Source organism: Eretmochelys imbricata, chromosome 9, assembly GCF_965152235.1.
Source record: "Eretmochelys imbricata isolate rEreImb1 chromosome 9, rEreImb1.hap1, whole genome shotgun sequence".
In the NCBI taxonomy this organism is placed as follows: Eukaryota; Metazoa; Chordata; order Testudines; family Cheloniidae; genus Eretmochelys; species Eretmochelys imbricata.
This window is the reverse complement of record NC_135580.1, coordinates 63941009-63954983: the sequence shown is the minus strand read 5'-3', so window position 1 is coordinate 63954983 and position 13975 is coordinate 63941009. Positions and strand designations below refer to the sequence as shown.

The 13975-nt window shown below is 53.4% G+C and overlaps 1 protein-coding gene across 1 annotated transcript; it reads left to right on the top strand.

Annotated features, from left to right (window-relative positions):
* The first annotated feature begins 1680 nt into the window (after nucleotides 1-1680).
* On the top strand, nucleotides 1681-8997 carry RIPPLY1 (ripply transcriptional repressor 1). The gene is made up of 5 exons (XM_077825554.1): nucleotides 1681-1941; nucleotides 2694-2769; nucleotides 6817-6887; nucleotides 7266-7461; nucleotides 8923-8997. The coding sequence occupies exons 1-5, from the start codon at nucleotides 1709-1711 to the stop codon at nucleotides 8995-8997; spliced, it is 651 nt and encodes a 216-aa protein (XP_077681680.1). The 5' UTR covers nucleotides 1681-1708.
* The last annotated feature ends 4978 nt before the right edge of the window (nucleotides 8998-13975 follow it).

Sequence of the window (13975 nt, the reverse complement as noted above, 5' to 3'; positions counted from 1 at the left end):
GCCCCAGCCTGGGTAGAGATTTCCCAGGGCTGGGTAAAGGGGAAGCTGGCCCGGCCAGGGCGGGAGGTGGAGATGTCACTGCAGAGCCAGTTTTCCAAGTGGCAGCCGTGTGAGTCTGTATCCGCAAAAAGAAAGGGAGGACTTGTGGCACCTTAGAGACTAACACATTTATTTGAGCATAAGCTTTCGTGAGCTACAGCTCACTTCAGCGGATGCATTGCAGAGTCAGTGTTAATCAGAGGCCTGTAACAAATCCTATTAAAGCTTCATTAGGGCCCCTTCGGGGCTATCATTATCAGAGGCTCCCTCTGGTGTTGCAGATACTAGAGCAATGCCTCCCCAAGGCCAGAGGGGAGGAATCGGGTGACGGGCAGACTGGGAAGTAGAGCGGCGTGGGGGGGCATGAGACATGGGGCCTGGTTGGTCCCAGCCTCGTGCCCTGTGCAGCATATCCCTTGTACAGAGCAGGGGAGAAATGGTGCTGTTTGGCTCTGGGCCGGTTTTGCACTGTCAGTGAGAAGGGGCAAGGTGGGGAGGGGGGCAAGTTGCCCAGTGCTGGGAAGGCAGCTCTGGCAGGGGCTTAGTGGAAGGTGCATGGACCGTCCCCCCTGGGCGGGTGAGAGGGCTCTGCGAGGCTGGTCTGCCAGGGAAATTCCAGAGACCCGCTCCCCAGGGAGCCCCTGCTAACAGCCCAGCGCCTGCTGGCAATGCCCAGCTGAAAACAAGCTCATTTAGGGAGACGCACAGGGCTGCCCCTAGCAGTGGCATAGCCCCATGCTAGGCTGGGAGGGCAGAATGCTTGGGAAGGAGTCTCTCCTGCTGAGCCTTGGGGCTGGGAAGCGGGAGCTGCCTCCCTGAAAGTCCTGGAATACACCAAGCTAGACAAAAGCAGGGCCTGTAATCTCCAGTTGCAATGGGGCTGCCCCATTGATCACCCCTGCTGAATTATCCATCGCTCTCTTGCCAGAGAACACAGGCCTAGGGGGATCTGGCTGCCTTGTGCTGCCCCAGAGGCACCAGTCGCCTGTTTCTCCCGCAATCAGTGATGCAGCTCAGCCCCGGAGGAGGAGCCGAAGTGTCGCTTTCCCTTGCAGGGCTGCTCCCCGCGCACCTACATCCCAGACAGCAAATCCTTTTGACTATGTGCGTCCCGCCCCGCCCGGTGCTGCTGGGGCTGGATCTCTGGGCTGCCCTGGTGCTGTCCAGCCTACACAGCAGTGACTTGAGAGCAGGGACTCTGAGCCCAAGGCCCGACACTGCCCTGTGGGTGCCCTTGGCAGCCGGATGGGGCCCGCAGTGAGAAACCCTCAACTAGTACCGAGCCAGGCCTGCTTCCCTATTACACCCCTTTGTTACAGCCTTGAAATCTCACGCCTCTCTCTCCTCCCCTCCTCCGTTCCTTGCCCCCCTCCCTCGAAAGTCACTCTCTCCTCCCTCTCTTTCCTTCTGGCCTTCTCTCCATTAGCTGGGCCATCCTGCACAGACCCATTTCCTCCCCACATTACTGCCCCTCCAGTCCCCTCCCTTAGGGTAATGGGGACAAAGCTCCTAATCACCCTCATTAATTGTCCCCGCCCCGCTCCCTCTGACTCCCTGGGGCATTTCTCACAAATGGTGTCTAACTTTTCCCTTCTGTGTTTTGTTTTTCCACCGGAGCTGACGGTGCCCCCCCAGCCTCCTGCTGAGCCACTGTTTACTCAACTGGGACATGCTGGACACCCTGGGACCTCCTGCTCTCCCCCTTCACCAGCCCCAGCCAGGCTGGGAGGGCTATAAAGAGCTCCTAGGACAGGCCAGACAGAGAGACCTTGCTCCTTCTTCGCCAGCTCACGCCATGGATGCTTCTGTCCACGCTCCCCTCGGGCTGGCCGGCTGGCTCTGGGGTCCCCCAGCTGCCTGGGGCTGTGGATGCCCTGTGCAGGGCCAAGAACAAGGCAGAAGGTAATGAGGGTCTTGTGGCCACAGTGCCCATTACCCGCTCTGTGGCTGGCGCAGCCGAGTCAGAGGAGACGGGGCCGGCAGAGGGGGAAGTGTGGCACTCTGTCTTGCTGCTTTTGGCAAAGGGGTGGTGGCGGGGAGTGTCATACGGAATGGGGTGCGTCTGTCTGTGATTGTTAATAAGGGCTTTGTGCTTCTCTTCCCTTCTGCGCTGGGGGCTCAGAATCAGGCCCCTAAACCCACCTCCCAGATGGGGACACCTTGAGGCTGTGTCAGAGGATCACGATGCAGGAACTCTCCTGCTGTCACTGCTAGCCCTTAGCCCCTGAGCTCTACTTTTGGGGGAGGGTTAGGGTGGGGACTGCAGCGCTTTCCCCTTCCCGACCATCCCTTGGCACTGCAAAGCTTAGGGCTTCCGAGGATCATCCTGCAAAACCGCTGGCAGTCTGGGGACAGGGTCTGCCCACAAAAAACAAATCCCCCGGAGCGGGGGAGGCGGAGGGCTGGGGACGGGGCTGCATCGCTGCGTTTGTGTGTGAATGTGGGGGGGCTGCAGGACAGGGGATTTTAGTGCTGAGAACACCCTTGCCCTGTGTGGGTGTGCAGGCACTATGGGCCTGCATTTGCGTTGGTGCTTGTGTGATGCCACGGCTCTATCAGCTGTGACGAGCTGGGGCTTCTCAGCATGATAGCACCCTGGGCTTGATGACCGCTGACTGGCCCACTTCACCCCCTCTTCTTGTCTCACTTCGCAGATTCCCACCGCTCTGGAGACCCTGGCTTCCCACTGCAAAGGACCTGTGCAGGCAGAACAGGGACCAGACAGACCCAGTGAGTTTCACCCTTCTTGATCAGAGGGTATCCAGCTTGGCCCAGCCCCAGAATCCGCCTAGTCCCTCTGGGGCTCAAGGTGGGTCGGAGGGCGGGGTTGGGCGTTCGCGCTTCACCTCTGCTGACCTCCGCATCACAGCTTCCCCACGGTGGGGCCGCTCCTTGGTTGAGCAGCCTTGTTCCCGAGGCATTTCCCCTAGGTTCTTTTGCTGTCCCCAGCCCCTGGGGTTATTGCGTTCAGCTCTGGGCCCCACACTGCTAGTCGCTGTCCAGCAGGGACTGGTCCGGGAACCAGGGAGGTAGCCTTGGGTGTTTCCATGAGGCCCAGAGCTTCAGCTCGCCTGACGGGATGCACTGCAGAGGGGGAATTCAGGATGGACCTCGTGGGAAGCTGCCTGGCTGTGAGATCGGGGGGGCTGGGTGATTGGCTCCCAGGGGAGATCCATCCCTCAACACTTTTTTACAGCTAGGGCTGGACAGCACCTGACGGGGCCGGATCCTGGCTGGCCCCAGGAGCTGGACAGGCTGAGCTGCTGGGCCTTTTCCACCTCTAACCTCCGAGCTCCACTGGCTTGCTGGGCTGAACACAGGGACCACTCAGGGGCAGAAAAGGACTGAGGGGGTGGGAGCCAAGCAAAGTTATTCTAAGTGCAGGGCCTGGCAACCTGATGCATGGGATCCTTTGTGTAGTCTCCATTTGCATCCTGCTGGAGGCTAGTGCACAGACCTTCCCCGGCTGTCATCCCCTGGAGGTTGGGGGGGGCAGACCTCCCCAGCAGGTGCCCCCTAGAGTCTGGTGGGCAGATCCCCCACACTGGTGACCACTGGAGGGTGGCAGGCAGACCCCCCCGGCTGACACCCCCTGGAGGCTGTGGGACAGACCTCCCCAGTTGGCACCCCCTGGAAGCTGGGGGGCAGACGCCCCCTGGCTGGAACCCCTGGAGGATGGCAAGAAACCACTCCCCATGCTGGCACCCCTGGAGGCTGGTGGGCAGAACCCCCCGGCTGGTGCACTTTGCAGGCTGGCAGGCAGCCACCCCCCCATGCTGGCACCCCTGGAGGCTGGTGAGTGGACCCCCCAGGCTGGTGCCCCCTGGAGGCTTGGGGGCAGACATTCCCAGCTGGATGACCCTTCCCGGCTGGCACCCTGGAGGCTGGCAGGCCAACCTCTCACCCCCCAGCTGGTGCCCCCTGGAGGCTGGGGGCAGACCACCCTGGCTGGCATCCTGGAGGCTGGCAGGCAGACCTGTCTGGAAGACAGGGCATCTTCCCCTACCCCTCCCAGCTGGCACAGACTCTCCTTTTGAAGGCAAGCAGCTGTGAAACGAGCCCCCTCCCTGCAGTGGGTAGTGTAGGCCAGTGCCAGGTTGGCACCTCTGCTGGCAGGGCTGGCTCTCCCTGTATAGCTGCTGTGGGGGGTTAGATTTCAGAGGGCTCTGGGCTGTGGGAAAGGGATGCCTCTTCCCTGGCCAGGGCTGGGATTCCTCAGGGGTTAGCTGCGCTAGGCAGGGGTTTGGCACAGGGAGAGATTACAATGGATAAAGCCCTCCCGAGGGTAGAGCCAGCTTCCTCCCTGGCCCTCGTCTTTGCTGTGGGCACCAGGGAGTGTGTTCAGTGAGGCTGGGGTGTGGAGGAGGCCAGACCGTGTCCCCTTAGCAGGCTCACCCTCTCAGCGTGGGTGGCAGCCAGCCGGAAGGAAAGGAAATCTGCCTTGCTGGGTGTGATTCCCCCAGGGATGAGGAGCGGCCAGCATGGCCTCCCTACTCCCTGCACTGCTCATGTGCCCCGCCTCATTGGAGGATACCAGTTGGCAAAGGAGCCACAGATCCCAGGAGAGACGACAAAGTCCCAGAAGGGCAGCTGGCTCCTCATGCCAGAGCTGCCATCCCGGCTGGGCTAGCAACAGGGCTCCCCACTCTCTGCTGGGAGCAGGTCCCACAGCCTCCCACATCTCACGAGCAGGAACCTTTTTCTGCTATTCAGCCTAAACGTCCCCTCTCTTCATCTCATGCCATTGCTGCTCTCCTATCCTGCCTGACCCACAGGGAAAGCACTGGACACTCCAGAGCTGGGAGAGGACTCACCTCCTCTTCCGGCCTATGCAGGCTGGTCCCTACAGTGCATGCATCAGTGAAGGGGCTGGGTCTAACACAAGTACAAGGGGATGCTGGTGGGAGGCAAATTCAGAATTGGTTCAAGGAAATACTTTCCTGCTGGGCACCACACAGTTAGCCTGCGGGACTCTCTGCCACAAAGCATCACAGAGGCCAAGAGTTTAGCAGGGCTCATAAAAGCATACTAACATCCTGGGGTTAGAATAGGCACCACGGAAAAATTGAATCAGCTAGAGCAAAAGGTGTGACCCCTCCGTGTTCGGGCTATGAGCCCAACTCTTACTAGTGGGAGTAAGGACGCCACTCTCCCTGCGGGGAGGTTAGTCCCTCACCGCCTGCTTGCAGGTTCTCCCTCTGCAGCAGCTGGTGCGGAACATAAGAGTGGCCATACTGGGTCAGATCACAGGTCCACCTAGCCCAGTATCCTGTCCTCTGACAGTGGCCAGTGCCAGGTGCCCCAGAGGGAATGAACAGAACAGGTAATTATCAAATGCTCCATCCCCTGTCGCCCATTCCTAGCTTCTGGCAAACAGCGGCTAGGGACACCATCCCTGCCCATCTGGGATAATAGTTATTGATGGACCTATCCTCCATGAATTTATCTAGTTCTTTTTTGAACCCTGTTATCGTCTTGGCCTTCACAACATGCTCTGGCAAAAGACTGTGTGTTGTGTGAAGAAATACTTCCTTTTCTTTGTTTTAAACCGGCTGCCTGTTAATTTCATTTGGTGACCCCTAGTTCTTGTGTTTTGAGAAGGAGTAAATAACACTTCCTTATTTACTTTCTCAATACCAGTCAAGATTTTATAGTCTATCATATCCAGTCTATCATATCCAGTCTATCATATCCCCCCTTAGTCGTCTCTTTTCCAAGCTGAAAAGTCCCACTCTTATTAATCTCTCCTCATACGGAAGCTGTTCCATACCCCTGATCATTTTTGTTGCCCTTTTCTGAACCTTTTCCAAGTCCAATATATCTTTTTTGACATGGGGCGACCACATCTGCAGGCAGTATTTAAGATGAAAAGGACTTGTGGCACCTTTGAGACTAACCAATTTATTTGAGCATAAGCTTTCGTGAGCTACAGCTCACTTCATCGGATGCATTCAGTGGAAAATACAGTGAGGCGATTTATATACACACAGAACATGAAACAATGAGTGTTTATCATGCACACTGTAAGGAGAATGATCACTTAAGATGAGCTATTACCAGCAGGAGAGTGAGGGGGGGAGAAAACCCTTTGTAGTGATAATCAAGGTGGGCCATTTCCAGTAGTTAACAAGAACGTCTGAGGAACAGTGGGGGAGTGGAGGGGGTGTACCCTGGATTTATATAGAGGCAATATGATATTTTTGGTCTTATTATCTATCCCTTTCTTAATGATTACCAGCGTTCTGTTTGCTTTTTTGACTGCTGGCCCCTGCCAGAGACAGGCCATATGGACCTAGTCTCTGATCTAGTCTGATGAGGTGGGTGAGGTCATATCTTTTATTGGCCCAACTTCTGTTGGTGAGAAATATTAAGATAATAGAAGACATGACCTCACCCACTTTGTCTTTCTGATTTCCTGGGGCCAACCCGGCTACAACAGCACTGCAAACAACAATGGCTGATCTTTCATCTAAGCTGGTGGGTCCTGTGTGCCGGAGCTGCTCCTTCTTCCCTTGACAGATGATCCCATGGCCCAAGAGATCCCACTGGCAGGCCAATCTTTCCTGCTAGTCAAACTAACTTTTCCTTTGCTTAGTTACATCCTGTTTTTCCCAGCAGGAGATCCCTGGGCTCTCCCCGTGCATCCGCCATCCCTGCCCCTGGAATCCCATCAGCCCCCAAAGGGATCCTAACTTGCCCCCATCCCTCATGCTGGGGGGAGGTTGCAGCGTAGGTGCTGAAGGCATGCATCCGAATTCCTGTTCTGTGTTTCCCAAGGCCCGTGGCAGCGAGACAATGGTGGATGGTGGCTCTGGCAAGGCATCGGCACTGTTCCGGCACCCCGTCAGGTACGTGCATCCCACAGTGATGGCAGGCAGGCTGCTTGTTTCTGTTCGCTGGGGCGGGTAACCAGTGCTCATGGTGCTCACTAGAGTGCAGCGTCAACTTCGTGCACTTGGCTCGGCCAATGCCCCACTGGCCAGCCCTGCAGTGCCCCCGTGCTTGGCCAGTCCCGCCCTGCCTTTGCCCCATAGGTCTGCCAAGACCCCGCAAGCCTGCCTTGCAGCCCCACACGCAGCTGTGCTGATGCCTCTCACTCCTGACCTGCAACCCCCTGCTAGCCCAGTGCTGGGCCCCATGCAGGATGTGGTGCCTCTTTCACACCCCTGGGCTTTCCAAAGAGGAAGCAAAGGAACCTGTATTTGTCAAGCATGTTTTCCCCACAGACTCTTCTGGCCCCGCTCCAAATCCTTCGATTACCTGTACAGTGAGGGGGAGAAGCTGCTGGAGAACTTCCCTGTGCAAGCCACCATCAGCCTCTATGAGGACTCCGACAGCGAGGAGGAGGAGGAAGGCTGGGGGGAGGAAGGGCAGGCGGAGGAGTGGGGTCAGCAGGCGGAGGAGTCTGTGTTACGACAGGAGGCAAGCTGCCATCCGGGGCCAGCTGGGGCCAGCCAGCCAATAAAGCTCTGTCTGAAGTGACCCCCACAGTGCCCAGCGCACCTGGGCAAGACTCAGCTGTGGGGATAAATGCCACCACCTTTCCCAATGCTGCCGGTAAAGGAGCCTGCCAGAGACTCCGCCCCAAGGTTTTGAGACCCCGGCCCTTGCCGTCCTACACCGGGCTGTGAGTGTGCAGTGATGGGGGCCAGAGGGTTGTTTGGAAGCATTTTCAGGTCTCTCCAGCAGGGAGCACAGTTCAAACCCAGGGGCTGCAAAACTCCAAGATGGTCCTGCGGGAGGCGAGAGGCCCCCACGCCTGTCCCAGGTGAGCAGTCAGAGCTCGGGGCAGCTGGTCTAAGTGTCTGCCAGGGAGAGGACTCTCCCATTCCAGACTATGACGTCCCCTGAGCAATGCCTGCCTAGTGCTGGGGAGTGGGGCTGGGCCGAGGGCAGAGGTCAGCTTGTCCTTCTGCACCAGCCCCTTTGGGAGCCGGGTGAGGAGGTCTCAAGGAAGAAGCGTGGACAGACAACGCTGTGGGAGCTGGGCTGAGAGTGAGTGTTCCAGCCTGCTCCCCCTAACCCCGAGGGAGTGTCTGCTCCCACTCGGGGGTGCTGGTGCCCTGGTGGAGCTCAGCTGTGGCTCTGGGTTTTAGTCTGTGTGTTCTGGGGGTTAATGTATAGCAGGGTATTGACGAGTGAAATAAAGCATGTGATCCTCTAACATCAGGGTTCATGGTGCTCTGGAGTCCATGGCCAGGAAATCTGCCTAGCATGGGGAAGCGGGCACATGTGTGATGAGGGGAGAGGGCTGTGGGTCGGGGAATGACCTGGTGGGGGCAGGGCAGGGTCATCACTGTGCTCAGCAGAAGGTGGGGAGGATGGGACAAGGGGGCCCCAAACGGCAAAGGGAAGTGCCAAATTAGTGCCTTTGCTCCAAGGTCTGACTGCTGTCCCTGGAGCCGGGCACAAGATTATGGCGTCTACAACCTGCACCTCTGTCTGCAGGGGGCAGATGGCTGATAGCCAGTCTCTGGGCGGGGCGAGAACTATGTTGCTGGCCAGGCCGGGTGCCAATCTGTGCTCTGACCTGGGGCACCCTCTCCATTAGCACTTGGGGACAGGTGTCATCAGGCAAGGACAGTGCAGCCCTGCAGGCTAATGGGGCTGGGGGAGGCTGCAGGGGGTGCCCAATGCCCTCCACTACACCAGCCTTGCCATGCAGTCGGGCTCAGAGCAGAATCTACAGTGGCATTGAGGACAGGAAACGCTTATTTTTATGTCAAACTGCTTAAATAGCCCCATCTAGTGGCCGAATGCAGCGCGGCCTGGAGCCACCGAGGGGAACCACACCACGCAGCAGCATTTCTGCCCCTTCTTCACTACCAAACTAGCTGTGACTCGCTGAATTAATAGTGTGACAGCAACCTCTCGTGGTTAAAGCTCTGCACTAAGAATCAGGAGATCCACGTTCTAGTCACGCTGCTAGAAGATGCTGCTGAGTGGACTGAGGGGTGAGCGTATTTGCCATTTGAACATCCACTGCCCCCATCTCCTCAGACCCGTTCCCCACTCCCACCTGCTCCTCTTTCAGGCTGGCTCTTGCGGTGAGTGAGCAGGCTCATAGAGGGGATGAGGGTCACGTCTGCTGAGGATGCCCAACACTGGGCCCACGCATGCATTTGCAGCAGCTTAACTAAAAGTGGCTGCAGTGTGACCCCATCAGTTCGACTGGTGCAATGTCCATGTAGACAAACCCTGGGGAGGGGTGCTCTTATCCCAGAGTCAAAGTGCCTTCTTCTGAGTGTGCTGAAGTCAGGAGCGAACCAGAACAGGTGAAATAGGTGTCCATACACAGACCCACAATGAAATAACAAGAGGTGGGACTCCAAGGCAGGGTTGTAGTTTTGGTACAAGTTCAGGTGTCAGCCCTTCCCGAGTCATAGCTGCTGCCTCTGTGGACAGAAACGAGCTTTTATGGGCAGACCTGCAGAGCCATCCTAGCTCTGAATCTGTTCTGGCTTAAGGATCATCCATGCCATTGTCAGCTACGTTCCAGCTGCAGAATCTTTAATCCTGCTGGGGATCCATGAGCCAGGAAGAACCCAGCTTGACTCTCAGATCTCCAAGCCTCTGGCTGCCAGAAGCTGGGACTGGATGACAGCGGATGGATCACTCAATAATTGCCCTGTTCTGTTCATTCCCTCTGAAGCATCTGGCACCGGCCATTGTTGGAAGACAGGATACTGGGCTAGATGGACCATAGATCTGACCCAATATGCCCATGCTTATGTTCTTATAGGTATTATTATTGTTATAAGGGTCCCAGTTCTAAAACACAGCCTCCAAACAAAAACGTATGCTACTTGTAAACTGTAATGAAAACTCCAGGACCTCTAATTGATACCCGTCCTAATTACTGTGCTGTCAGGCCTTTCTAAAATATTAGCAGCTACTGACACCTGGTGGACATTAGGTGTGTTGCACTTTAGTTAACATTTTACTGTAGAGTTGGAGATTATGTGAACCTCTTCAGCTATTTCTTGAGTTGGCAAAGCCCGTTCGAGTCCACAGACCTTTCTTTCTGTCATTTAAGAGCATGGATCCCCTCTCAGTTTGATTCAGCGAGGAAAAATGTTGATTTCTAGCTAATAGGCAGCTTATGCTCTCCATACTATGCATCAATCACTTATATCCTCAATTTAAACAACACTTTGCTGTTCCCCTTTAAATTAATGTTTCTTAGCTACAGTTGTGTGGACCCCACATCCTGCACTCCCATAGTAAGGGCCCCATTTTATATGTCAAAAAGAGAATCCCTTCTCCCCACCCAAATTTCCTGCACTCTAGTCTCCAGTCCACCTAAAGTCTGAGAATCAAGCTGGGTCTTATGTGACTCCTATGCCATGAGTGGTTTCAGACTAACAGCCGTGTTAGTGTGTATTCGCAAAAAGAAAAGGAGTACTTGTGGCACCTTAGAGACTAACCAATTTATTTGAGCATAAGCTTTCGTGAGCTACAGCTCACTTCATTGGATGCATACTGTGGAAAGTGTAGAAGATCTTTTTATACACACAAAGCATGAAAAAATGGGTGTTTACCGCTACAAAAGGTTTTCTCTCCCCCCACCCCACTCTCCTGCTGGTAATAGCTTACCTAAAAGTGATCACTCTCCTTACAATGTGTATGATAATCAAGGTGGGCCATTTCCAGCACAAATCCAGGGTTTAACAAGAACGTCTGGGGGATGGGGTAGGAAAAAACAAGGGGAAATAGATTACCTTGCATAATGACTTAGCCACTCCCAGTCTTTATTCAAGCCTAAGTTAATTGTATCCAATTTGCAAATGAATTCCAATTCAACAGTCTCTCGCTGGAGTCTGGTTTTGAAGTTTTTTTGTTGTAATATTTCAACTTTCATGTCTGTAATAGCGTGACCAGAGAGATTGAAGTGTTCTCCGACTGGTTTATGAATGTTATAATTCTTGACATCTGATTTGTGTCCATTTATTCTTTTATGTAGAGACTGTCCAGTTTGACCAATGTGCATGGCAGAGGGGCATTGCTGACACATGATGGCATATATCACATTGGTAGATGTGCAGGTGAACGAGCCTCTGATAGTGTGGCTGATGTGATTAGGCCCTGTGATGGTGTCCCCTGAATAGATATGTGGGCACAGTTGGCAACGGGCTTTGTTGCAAGGATAGGTTCCTGGGGTAGTGTGGTTAGTGTTGTGTGGTATATGGTTGCTGGTGAGTATTTGCTTCAGGTTGGGGGGCTGTCTGTAGGCAAGGACTGGCCTGTCTCCCAAGATCTGTGAGAGTGTTGGGTCATCCTTCAGGATAGGTTGTAGATCCTTAATAACGCGTTGGAGGGGTTTTAGTTGGGGGCTGAAGGTGATGGCTAGTGGCGTTCTGTTATTTTCTTTGTTAGGCCTGTCCTGTAGTCAGTGACTTCTGGGAACTCTTCTGGCTCTATCAATCTGTTTCTTCACTTCCGCAGGTGGGTATTGTAGTTGTAAGAATGCTTGATAGAGATCTTGTAGGTGTTTGTCTCTGTCTGAGGGGTTGGAACAAATGCGGTTATATCACAGAGCTTGGTTGTAGAGAATGGATCATGTGGTGTGGTCAGGGTGAAAGCTGGAGGCATGTAGGTAGGAATAGCAGTCAGTAGGTTTCCGGTATAGGGTGGTGTTTATGTGACCATCGTTTATTAGCACTGTAGTGTCCAGGAAGTGGATCTCTTGTGTGGACTGGAGCAGGCTGAGGTTGATGGTGGGATGGAAATTGTTGAAATCATGGTGGAATTCCTCAAGGGCTTCTTTTCCATGGGTCCAGATGATGAAGATGTCATCAATATAGCGCAAGTAGAGTAGGGGCGTTAGGGGACGAGAGCTGAGGAAGCGTTGTTCTAAGTCAGCCATAAAAATGTTGGCATACTGTGGGGCCATGCAGGTACCCATAGCAGTGCCGCTGATTTGAAGGTATACATTGTCCCCAAATGTAAAATAGTTACGGGTAAGGACAAAGTCACAAAGTTCAGCCACCAGGTTAGCCGTGACATTATCGGGGATAGCGTTCCTGACGGCTTGTAGTCCATCTTTGTGTGGAATGTTGGTCTAGAGGGCTTCTACATCCATAGTGGCCAGGATGGTGTTATCAGGAAGATCACCGATGGATTGTAGTTTCCTCAGGAAGTCAGTGGTGTCTCGAAGGTAGCTGGGAGTGCTGGTAGCGTAGGGCCTGAGGAGGGAGTCTACATAGCCAGACAATCCTGCTGTCAGGGTGCCAATGCCTGAGATGATGGGGCTCCCAGGATTTCCAGGTTTATGGATCTTGGGTAGTAGATAGAATATCCCAGGTCGGGGATCCAGTGGTGTGTCTGTGCGGATTTGATCTTGTGCTTTTTCAGGGAGTTTCTTGAGCAAATGCTGTAGTTTCTTTTGGTAACTCTCAGTGGGATCAGAGGGTAATGGCTTGTAGAAAGTGGTGTTGGAGATCTGCCGAGCAGCCTCTTGTTCATATTCCGACCTATTCATGATGACAACAGCACCTTCTTTGTCAGCCTTTTTGATTATGATGTCAGAGTTGTAACTGAGGCTGTGGATGGCATTGTGTTCTGCACGGCTGAGGTTATGGGGCAAGTGATGCTGCTTTTCCACAATTTCAGCCCGTGTACGTCGGCGGAAGCACTCTATGTAGAAGTCCAGTCTGCTGTCTCGACCTTCAGGAGGAGTCCACCTAGAATCCTTCTTTCTGTAGTGTTGGTAGGGAGACCTCTGTGGATTAGTATGTTGTTCAGAGGTGTGTTGGAAATATTCCTTGAGTCGGAGAGGTCGAAAATAGGATTCTAGGTCACCACAGAACTGTATCATGTTCGTGGGGCTGGAGGGGCAGAAGGAGAGGCCCTGAGATAGGACAGCTGCTTCTGCTGGGCTAAGAGTATAGTTGGATAGGTTAACAATATTGCTGGGTGCGTTGAGGGAACCATTGCTGTGGCCCCTTGTGGCATGTAGTAGTTTAGAAAGTTTAGTGTCCTTTTTCTTTTGTAGAGAAGCAAAGTGTGTGTTGTAAATGGCTTGTCTAGTTTTAATAAAGTCCAGCCACGAGGAAGTTTGTGTGGAAGGTTGTTTTTTTATGAGAGTATCCATTTTTGAGAGCTCATTCTTTATCTTTCCCTGTTTGTTGTAGAGGATGTTGATCAGGTGGTTCCGCAGTTTCTTTGAGAGTGTGTGGCACAAGCTGTCAGCATAGTCTGTGTGGTATGTAGATTGTAATGGATTTTTTACCTTCAGTCCTTTTGGTACGATGTCCATCTGTTTGCATTTGGAAAGGAAGATGATGTCTGTCTGTATCTGTACAAGTTTTTTCATGCAGTTGATAGATTTCCACTCGATATGGCTAAATGCAGTGCCTTGCATTTGACGATGTACATTGGTCAAACTGGACAGTCTCTACGTAAAAGAATAAATGGACACAAATCAGATGTCAAGAATTATAACATTCATAAACCAGTCGGAGAACACTTCTATCTCTCTGGTCACGCGATTACAGACATGAAAGTTGTGATATTACAACAAAAAACTTCAAAACCAGACTCCAGCGAGAGACTGTTGAGTTGGAATTCATTTGCAAATTGGATACAATTAACTTAGGTTTGAATAGAGATTGTGAGTGGCTAAGTCATTATGCAAGGTAACCTATTTCCCCTTGTTTTTTCCTGCCCCCCACCCCAGACGTTCTTGTTAAACCCTGGATTTGTGCTGGAAATGGCCCACCCTGATTATCATACAAATTGTAAGGAGAGTGATCACTTTAGATAAGCTATTACCAACAGGAGAGTGGGTTTGGGCGGGGGCGGGGGGGGAGATAAAACCTGGATTTGTGCTGGAAATGGCTCAACTTGATTATCATACACATTGTAAGGAGAGTGATCACTTTAGATAAGCTATTACCAGCAGGAGAGTGGGGTGGGGGGAGAGAAAACCTTTTGT

What these genes read in the sequence shown, in the direction of transcription:
- RIPPLY1 (XM_077825554.1), top strand. Translation starts at nt 1,709, where the DNA reads ATGCTGGACACCCTGGGACCTCCTGCTCTCCCCCTTCACCAGCCCCAG. An exon ending in GGCCAAGAACAAGGCAGAAG is followed by an intron (nt 1,942 to 2,693) that starts GTAATGAGGGTC and finishes CTCACTTCGCAG; the next exon opens with ATTCCCACCGCTCTGGAGAC. An exon ending in AGTCTGTGTTACGACAGGAG is followed by an intron (nt 7,462 to 8,922) that starts GCAAGCTGCCAT and finishes TCGTGGTTAAAG; the next exon opens with CTCTGCACTAAGAATCAGGA.